The sequence below is a fragment of the Cibotium barometz genome, chromosome 13, assembly GCF_041138505.1.
Source record: "Cibotium barometz isolate CiBa-2024 chromosome 13, ASM4113850v1, whole genome shotgun sequence".
NCBI classification, from domain to species: Eukaryota; Viridiplantae; Streptophyta; class Polypodiopsida; order Cyatheales; family Cibotiaceae; genus Cibotium; species Cibotium barometz.
Genome location: NC_141058.1, coordinates 10,363,046 through 10,373,357, shown reverse-complemented (window position 1 = coordinate 10,373,357; position 10,312 = coordinate 10,363,046). Strand labels below are relative to the sequence as shown.

At 41.4% G+C, this 10,312-nt stretch overlaps 1 protein-coding gene across 1 annotated transcript; it reads left to right on the top strand.

Moving 5' to 3' along the window:
• The first annotated feature begins 4,632 nt into the window (after positions 1-4,632).
• Positions 4,633-6,979, top strand: LOC147632351 (putative thiol methyltransferase 2). The gene is made up of 7 exons (XM_086807170.1): positions 4,633-4,877; positions 5,084-5,217; positions 5,542-5,628; positions 5,953-6,053; positions 6,152-6,251; positions 6,388-6,434; positions 6,541-6,979. Exons 1-7 carry the CDS (start codon positions 4,748-4,750, stop codon positions 6,656-6,658), a joined length of 717 nt encoding a protein of 238 aa, XP_086663296.1. The 5' UTR covers positions 4,633-4,747; the 3' UTR covers positions 6,659-6,979.
• The last annotated feature ends 3,333 nt before the right edge of the window (positions 6,980-10,312 follow it).

The following is a 10,312-nucleotide window of genomic DNA, read 5'->3' as shown; positions in this document are numbered from 1 at the left end:
ATATCTTAGGGATCCCTCTCACTAAAGAAAGAGCATAGTTTATACTGGAAAAAGTGCTCAAATATTTATTTAGAGTCATTTTGTGCCCTATTTTGAGCTTATAAGGTTTTTGTAGACATTGTGGACAATGTCTATTTTGTCCTATGTAGTGTTTCTATGTAGGTGCCTTGTTGGATGATGTCGTGAAAGGTATCTCTATTTTGTTTGATGAGTCTATGAAGCTTGGTGATGTTGTGAAGTTTGAAGCCGATGTTGATATTGAAGAGAGTGTGTTGGGGAAGATGAGGTGTTGAATGCCATAAGCAAATTGTGGAATGAAGAAGGAGGGGATGTTGACCAGGGGGTAGAGAAAGTTGTTTATTTGGAGAGTGCTGGAAAAGATGTACTCAATGATGATATGAAATGAAAGTACAAGTGAGTAATAAAAAGCCTAGGCTAAGTGCCCAACACACATAAGTGTGTTCACATGGGGAAAAAACCTATGTCTAGGGAAAAAGGTCATTGTTTTGCCTTAAAGGCCTCAAAGAGCATGCAAGATTGGCCCTAGAGCATCAAAGTATGGCCCCAGGGCCATTCTTGCATGACACCAAGGCACATAGATCATGTTGGAAATGGCCATGGGGCATCCAAGAATGGCCCTAGGGCCACTCTTGAATCTCTTTTACACGCAATAATGGATATGGGGCCATTCTAGCATGGCCTTGGTGGCACCCAACTTTCTTATATGCTCTTGGGCATCCAAGAATGGCCCTAGGGCCATTCTTTTCTTGCATGCTCTTGGGCATCCTAGAATGGCCCTAGGGCCACTCTTGATGCGCTTATACATGCAATAATGGATATGGGGCCATTCAAGCATGGCCTTGGTGTGGCACCCAACTTTCTTGCATGCTCTTGGGCAAGAACGACCATAGGGCCATTCTTTTCTTGCATGCTCTTGGGCATCTTAGAATGGCCCTAGGGCCAATATTGATGCTCTTGTGCATGCAATAATGGCTTAGTGCCATTCTCGAGTGGCCTTGGTGCCACCCAACCTTCTTGCATGCTCTCTTGGGAAAATAAGAATAGCCATAGGGCCATCCTTTACCTAATAAATAGGTGCAAGAATGGCCCTAGTGCCATTCTTTTCATGTACAACCGGTGCAAGAATGGCCCTAGGGCCATTCTTTCATGGCAAATAAGGCCACTGTTTTGCTTTACAGGCCTCAAAGAGCATGCAAGATTGGCCCTAGGGCATCAAAGAATGGCCCCATGGCCATTTCTTGCGTGACCCCAAGGCACATAGGTCATGTTAGAAGTGGCCATGGGGCATCCAAGAATTTCCCTAGGGCCATTCTTGATGCTCTTCTAAATGCAAGAATGGATATGGGGCAATTCTAGCATGGCCTTGGTGGCACCAGCTTTCTTGCAGGCTCTTGGGCATCCAAGAATGGCCCTAGGGCCAATCTTGCTGCTCTTGTGCATTATAGCAATAATGGCCTAGGGGGGGCCATTCTAGCATGGCCTTGGTGCCACCCAACCGGGCCATCATTTTCATGCACAACAGGTGCAAGAATGGCCCCAGTGCCATTCTTTTCATGCACAACCGGTGCAAGAATGGCCCTAGGGCTATTCTTTTATGGCAAATAAGGCCATTTTTTTGCCTTAAAGGCCTCAAAGAGCATGCAAGATTGGCCCAAGGGTATAAAAGAATGGCTCTAGGGCCATTCTTGCATGACCCCAAGGCATATAGGTCACGTTGGAAATGGCCATGGGCCATCCAAGAATGGCCCTAGGGCCACTCTTGATGCTCTTCTACATGCAAGAATGGATATGGGGCCATTCTAGCGTGGCCTTAGTGGCACCAACTTTCTTGCATGCTCTTGGGCATCCAAGAATGGCCCTAGGGCCATTCTTTTCTTTTACAAAACAGGTGCAAGAATGGCCATGGGGCATCCTAGAATGGCCATAGGGCCAATCTTGAAGGTCTTGTGCATGCAACAATGGCCCTAGGGCCATTCTAGCATGGCCTTGGTGCTACCCAACCTTCTTGCATGCTCTTGGGCATGCTCTTGGGCAAACAAGAATGGCCATAAGGCCATCCTTTTTCATGTACAACATGTGTAACAATGGTCCCAGGGCCATTCTTTTTGTGCACAATCGGTGCAAGAATGGCCCTAGGGCCATTCTTTCATGGTAACTAAGGCCACTGTTTTTGCTAATATGACTGAATTATATACCTAGATGAATCTAGGAACATGCCCAAATACTCATGGTAGTTAACCCACAAGACTATATATCTATCAACGCCATTATGCATAGTATAGACTAGATACTACATCATCCCCACTAATGTCATCAGTGGGCTGAATAGTGGGTGTAGAACTCTATATCAAGATATGCTCTCACACACGCACTCCACACACAACACACACACACACACACAAGTGTATATATTCAGACAAAGGCCTTTGTACTAAGTTTCTGTCAAACCTCTGGAGGTGCAGGGTAGACTTAGCCATAATGAATGCTAACACTCAGCAGGGAAGTATCAAATAGAAAGAATTAGTACAACAAATAAGTAGTTGATAGGGCAAATGCACCACTAAATTTAATGTATAGTATATATACATATACTATATAATGTATATAGTATATTATATACATTATAATGTATAGTATATATACTATATATACATTATAATGTATAGTATATATACTATATATATAATTTTTAGTATATATACATTATATACTATAATACACTATATATTATCCATGCCACGGCAACGCCCTGCTGCAAGTTGAATTGATTTTGTTGAAGACTGGAGGACTGGAGATCCTACAGATGTTGAATGATCATGGAGGACAGCATAGCGTGAGAGGGTTTGTTTGTGCCAAAGTTGAAGACCTGAGCATTGTCCAAGAATGCATCCGTGGGTTTTCTAAGTGATCCCTCAGTTAGATACTTGGTCCCAAATCGGTTTCTTCCCGACTGTGTCTGCTTTATGTCGGCGGGATGAGTGCAAAATCTCGTGGAGTTGTTGCTTGGTTGAACTGAGTGGGCTAGATTGGGAGGGTTTTGAAGAGTTGTGAATTGTCAAGTGAGTCAGTTTGAGTTAAGGTGATAGGAGCAGGTCTGAAAGGTGTCCTTTGATCTGGGATTTCTGCATCCCCCAGTTGTGATCCCTTTTCTTTTCTTCCTTGTGTGTTTGCTCATGGTGTATAGAGGCCATCACCCGGAGACCACACAACGTCATCAAGCATCTCATCCATGGCCAAATCCTTCGTGACTTCATGTGGTAATGCTACCTTCTTAATCATGTAGGGGTTCTTCACTCATGACCTTATTCCCACTAATATTCTCATGGAGGTCTCTAAATTCCATCCATAATCGTCCACTCATGATAGAGTAATGAGGCATTTAATCCCTCATTCTATGACAAGTCTCCTCCTCATCCTTGTCCTAAAATTAATGCACAATCTAATGCATACATGGGAGCAAAAGTTAACATATATACTTGCCAAATAGCTCACATGGGTGACGGTGGTGGGCCCTTCATGGATGATATGGGGAAGAGATTCTTCGATGCCTTCCAAGAATTGGTGAAGCAAATTTAGAAGGATACCTTCAAACAATTATACTTACAGTGTCCTTCGATGCCTTCCAAGAATTGGTGAAGCAAATTTAGAAGGATACCTTCAAACAATTATACTTACAGTGTCCTTTTTTGGACTCTCCAAATCTGCCTTTTTTTGGGCTTCAAGTATATGTAAATGTTTGTTACATAAAGGAATGGGGGAGAAACATCTCCCCCATTCCGCCCCTTTTTTTTTTGGTTTTGCAGTCTACAGTGCGGCTATACAACACAAGGCTATGCATGCGGTTAGTGATATGGCTATACACCCAGGAAATACACCATCGAAACGCACACATATATTTGGGAGAACCCTTGCCTCCCCCATAATCAACTAGAGCAGCACGGCTCACATAACGAGCGAATGCAGATCGAGTCTTTCAACACATACATGTAGAGGGACGTGGAAGGTAGTCGAAAGACACATGGGCAGTTGCTAGATGTGTCCCATGCCACGGCAACGCCCATGGTGGGGTTTATTAACAACTCGAGTGGCATTGTGAGGAATCTTCTATGATTGAAGCGCGGAATTCGATCTTAATGACAGGGAAGGATATGACCATTTTGCGAGGGAATCGTGGAAAAATGGCTCTTAAAAGAATTTCAAGATGTAGTAATTACAATGAGGAATTTGAAGTACGAAGAAAATGTATGTTAGAAATTGCGATTGCCTCTTCCCAATCCATGGTAAATGTATGTTCACAGTTTTGCAATTGCCTCTCAAAATGTATGGCGGTAAAAAGAGCACTGGTAGTACAGTGTCACGGACCAGTGAAAATGATACGTGTTTTTCCTTGAGAGAGTGCAAAAGTGAAGCCTAAAATATCTCGTTTTGCAACAAAGAACACTTCCATCACATTTTTACATTTAAATGGCCCTCGGAAGGAAAAGGAACGTCCTCATGTAAAGTCACCCGAAACTATGTCACGAATGACGTGCCGCACCGGAGGGAACCAATGAAGTTCCTACATGTGCCCCCTTGGACGTGTATAAAATCCGAGGCAACGCGTGCCTGGAAATGCAGGTGGTGGCTAATAGCTCTCTCCCCCCCTCCCCTCCCCGGCCCGTGTGTGTGTGTGTGGGTATGTGTGTCATCGTGATCAAACAAACAGTATTTGCATTAATTAGAGAATATGGCTCCCATCCCTGCCGAGTCCGAGCTGCTGGTTGATGAGAAGGGGAACAAGGTCCAAGGGGCGTTGTTCCACCACCTCACCAAGGCCGAAGCGAGGGTCAGAGAGCTTGTGAACAGCAAACCCATGGGTAGGTGTGTAGGTCCTCGAAATATTATTAGCCAATATGTAATAAAGACGTGGCGATGTTAATAACCACTGTTTATCTACACATATGCCGGGGATAACGATTAAGCATATATCTTGCATGTTTTTGGCCAACTCTTATCATGTGATTACTGCTGTACTGGTCTGATCTAACGTGTACTAAGAGCGTTCTTATAAATGTTTGACTAGATGTGTGGGAAAAGTGTTGGGAGGAGAAGGCAACCCCATGGGACGTGGGGGGTGTGACTCCGGTGATTGCTCACCTCGCAGCTCAGGAGGGCGTGCTTCCAGAAGGCCGGCCTTTAGTGCCCGGTTGTGGCTCGGTAATATATTATATTCTCTCAATAATTTCTCATTTTTATCATCTCAATATCAGCAACAACAACACAACAATGTAATTTAATTGCTCTCTCTCTCTCTCTCTCTCTCTCTCTCTCTCTCTCTCTCCACCACAATGTGAGGAGATGATCGTATAACAGCTGCTGCTGCTGACTGCCTTCTTCGTCTTCCGGCATAATATGTGGTGTAGTACATTATATATATATATATATATATATATATTATATTATATTATATTTTATGACATATATGTGTACATTATATATACATTCACCTTGGGATAAGAAGTAGGGTGCATGATGATGCAGGGGTATGATGTGCTGGCGCTGGCAAGGCCGAGCCGCCATGTTGTGGGCCTTGACATCTCAGAAGCGGCCCTCAAGCGCGCAGGAAAGGTAACTAGCTGATTGATAGTCGATGCTTAGCCAAATGTTGCCTATATTATAGGCTAATTAGAGCTAGTCCGCTGCACACTAGCTGCACATATAATATGTATATGTATGGTAACCCACATGAGTGCACACTAGTCTACTACAACTGATTTTATACGTCGATGATATACATACACACGTGCGCGCACACACACACATATATATATATATATGTGTGTGTATGTATGGATGGATGGATGGTAACCCTGCACAGCGCACAATAGCGTACTAGAACCGACTTAATATAGAAATGCTTTTTACCCTGTGATTGATGTCATGCTGCTGCAGCTAGCTGCTGCTTCTTCAAACGGCCAGTGGACTGAGTTTGTCAATGCCGATTTCTACGCCTGGGATCCAGTGGAGCCTTTCGACCTCATCTTCGACTACACGTATATATCCGACAAAAATTAATTCACTAATCATACTAATTAGTTGCAGCTAAGACATCTGATTAATCATAATTATATTGTCCTTCTTTATAGCGCAGGTTCTTCTGCGCCATGGAGCCACCTATGAGGCCGGCTTGGGCAAAGCGTATGGCACAGCTGCTGGCGCCGCACGGAGAGCTGCTCACGCTCATGTTTCCTGTACGTCAAAAACACCTGCACATAATATCCTCAATACATCGTAGATGCTTCAACGTCGACGCCGTTTTTTCATCTCCTCTCTTTGACATGAGGATCAACGCCATTAACTTATGTGCACTGATCTGCTAATTTCCAGCTGGATGATCACAAGGGAGGTCCTCCATACGCCGTATCCAAAGAAGCGTAAGATGATCAGCTCCCATCTGATCTATACATGTAATAGCTAGGATGTTGTTTATATACACCTATCCGACTGATGATGATCACTCTGCGTATTATTGCACAACAGGTACGAGGAGGTGCTGCACCCACTAGGTTTCAAAGCTTTCTACTGCGAGGACAATGCCTTGGCGGTGGATTCTCGCAAGGGAAGAGAGATGGTGGGGCGATGGACTCGAGCCGCTTAATCTGGTGCGGCCCTCTACCAGGGCAATAACGATCATAATCATAATAACAAAATATGGCTAAAGAAGAGCATTATGCCATCTACCTAGCTCCGCTCTTCTTGATGAATGTGTGGTCCCCACAACAACCAGCTTGTACTACTCTAAATGTTACATCTTGTAGTGAGATAAGATATGTGCCTTTCTAGCTGTGTCTTTTGTTCACTTCTTATGGACTGGATTTGGGCCTTTATAGAAGGCTTCACTCAGGTATTAATGTATTGGTCTCATATGGGTGATTTTGGTGTTACTTAGGAGAACTCTCTTTATTATATATACTTTTTATGGAATATGCTCTCTCTCCCCCTCTTATGCTTCTTGTTTCATATGAAAAATTACGCATAAGCTTTTAATGGGGAGAGAAACTCGTACCACGCCATGAACGACATGGGCCAATTGCCTAGAGAGCCTCCCTAAATTATATGTGTAGCTCCCAATCTGGAATTGCATAGGATAATACTATGGAATGGTGCAGTAGAATATTATGGCCCCCAATCCAAGCACTACAAGGGAAAGGCGGGCTTAGCGTCGCTCCAAACGTCACCTTCATCATGTGTAAAATTTTCCAAAGAGCGACACCGTTAAGAGTGACGTTTTGGGCACGTCAGCAAAACATCACTTTACACACAAATAATCTCAATGATGAGTCACACAAAACGTCAGTTTTGTGACATTTAGTGTCATAAAAGTGATAGTAATAAGAGCGATGTTTAATGGCACTCAGGGAGTGACATTTAGTGCCACTTTTGTAATACTATGCATCACAAAAGTGACGTGTTAGGTTACCCATCATCTGTTTAAAAAAACATAAAATCACAACCAAAAACGGCTATTTTCTCTTTTTTACTCACATATACAATCACTCTCTCTTTGCTCTCCTGGGTAACACTTACTCACATACACACTCAGTGATTATTCCCATAAAAGGCATACTTACATATACACTCTCTCTCCATCTCACTCTTTCTCTCCCCTTGGTGGCTAACACTTAGGCATTTAACACATGGTTGTTGTGAACATGATCAACAACACTTGGTGATTCAGCACTATTTGAAACATGGAGGTAAGCAATTGTCTAATCTTTTATATGTAAGCATATTCTTTATTCTTAATTTGAAAGAATAATTGTAAATAGTTTAAACAAATTAATGAATGTATAAATTTATTAATGAATGTACCTAAGATGGAGCTAAGTCCATTTAATTAGCATGACATGTCTCACAAACTAGCACAACATGTTAGAATTTTAGTTTTTTCATACCTCAATATGTTAGAAAGGTGGGATTAGCGCTGCTCTACACATCACCTTCATCATGTGTAAAATTTTCCTAAGAGCGATGCGGTTAAGAGTGACGTTTTGTGCACGTTGGCAAAACATCACTTAACACACAAATAATCTCAATGACGAGTCACACAAAACGTCACTTTTGTGACATTTAGTGTCATAAAAGTGATAGTATGAGCGATGTTTAATGGCACTAAGGGAGTGACATTTAGTGCCACTTTTGTGACACTATGCATCACAAAAGTGATGTTTTAGGTCACCCATTATCTGTTTTAAAAAATATAAAATCACAACCAAAAACGGCTATTTTTTCTTTTTTACTCACATATACACTCACTCTCTCTTTGCTCTCTTGGGTAACACTTACTCACATACACACTCATTGATTATTCCCATAAAAGGCATACTTACATATACGCCCTCTTTCCATCTCACTCTTTCTCTCTCTCTTGTGGCTAACACTTAGGCATTTAACACATGGTTGTTGTGAACATGATCAACAACACTTGGTGATTCAACAGTATTTGCAACATGGAGGTTAGTTAATTACATATTCTTTACTCTTTATTTGTAAGCAATTGTCTAATCTTTTATATGTGAGCATATTCTCTACTCTTAATTTGAAAGAATAATTGAAAATAGTTTAAACAAATTAATATTAACATATTGTCTACTTTTTATGTGTAATCTTAATCAATAAAGAAAGGCACTCATTGACATAATGTGATATCAAAATCTATATGAAATAAAAGAATAAAAAAGCCTTAACTGTGACTTGATGATAATATTAACAAAATATGGCTAAAGAAGAGCATATTGCATCTACCTAGCTCTACTCTTCTTTATTAATGTGGTCCCCCGCTCCCTCCCTCCAGTGTTACCTCACCATTAACATCAACTCATGACCAACAACCAGCTTGTCCTACTCTAAATATTGCATCTTCTGGTGAGATAAGAGATAAGGATTAGGGTGTGTCTTTCTAGCTGAGTCTTTTTTTCACTTCGATATTGTTCCATTTTATGGACTAGATTTGGGCCCTTATGGGCTTCATTCATGTATTAATGCATTGGTCTCATGGATCATTTTGGTCTTCCTTATTACTAGACATCAATAGAACTTTGTTTCTATATATATACATGTGTGTGTGTGTGTGTGTGTGTGTGTGTGTGTGTGTGTGTGTTTGTGTGTGTCTATATACATATATATTTATTTATTTACTTTTCATAAAATATGCTCTCTCTCTCTCTCTCTCTCTCTCTCTCTCTCTCTCTCTCTCTCTCTCTCTCTCTCTCTCTCTCTCTCTCGATGGGGAGCATAGCTGCATGATGAGGAGAGAGAGTAGAAGGAGAGAGGGGGCCTAGGTAGGTTCACTGGGTGTACATAGTTACAATACGTAGCTATGCACGCGGCTATAGCCACGCGCTGCTAATATGCGGCTATAGCCACAATATGTATAGCCACGTAGGGAAAAAATCCAGACATTGCAAAGAGCATTCTCGAGAGCTGAAAATATCACAATATCACAGAAGAAGAAGCACAAAGTATATTGTAATACAATCAAATATGGACTAAATCAAGACTGGCAAATTGAGCAATTGTTTAATGAATTAGGGTGATCTTGGCCCAACATCTCTTACATCTTCTATCAAATCCATACATGCTAACTAGTCTATCTCAAGATCCATATGTCCCATTCCAAGATTAATAAAAAGATCTATCCCACTAGGAGTGGACTCATCATCATCATGATGCTTAGAATCAATTCCTTCCTCATTATCTTGGATAAAGACACCTTCATCTTGTGGTACCTCATGTTCTTTATCTTGTACTTGATCCTTCGCATTTTCATTTTTGAATGGCACTTTGTCTATGTACTCTTCAACATCCCTATCTTGAAAATGCTCTTTGAACGAAGAGCAACTTGTTTGACATACCACCATTTCTTGTCATTTATATCCACATCCACGAACCACAACTTTGTAAGAAGAAACACACCGAGTGTAAATTAAACATACATAAGTATGATATAATAAAAGCTTAGACTGACCCCAAAAAGGTCAAAAATTGACCAAACTGATTTGGAAAATTTTAGAATCAGTTTGCTTGGTTTGAGGCTCACTTTTTCCTATAAATAGAAGCCTCCCCCTTTGTAAAAGCTTAATAGTGTTTATGCACTGTTACTCTACTCCTACCCAGAGCCAATTACATTGAATTTTCTTGATAATTCAATTGTTTTTGACTTAATCCTCTCCAAAGAAATTGGTGGCCACTCTTCATCCAAACAAGAGTAGAACCCTCAATCCCTCAAGCCAAAGGAAAGCTTACAAACTCC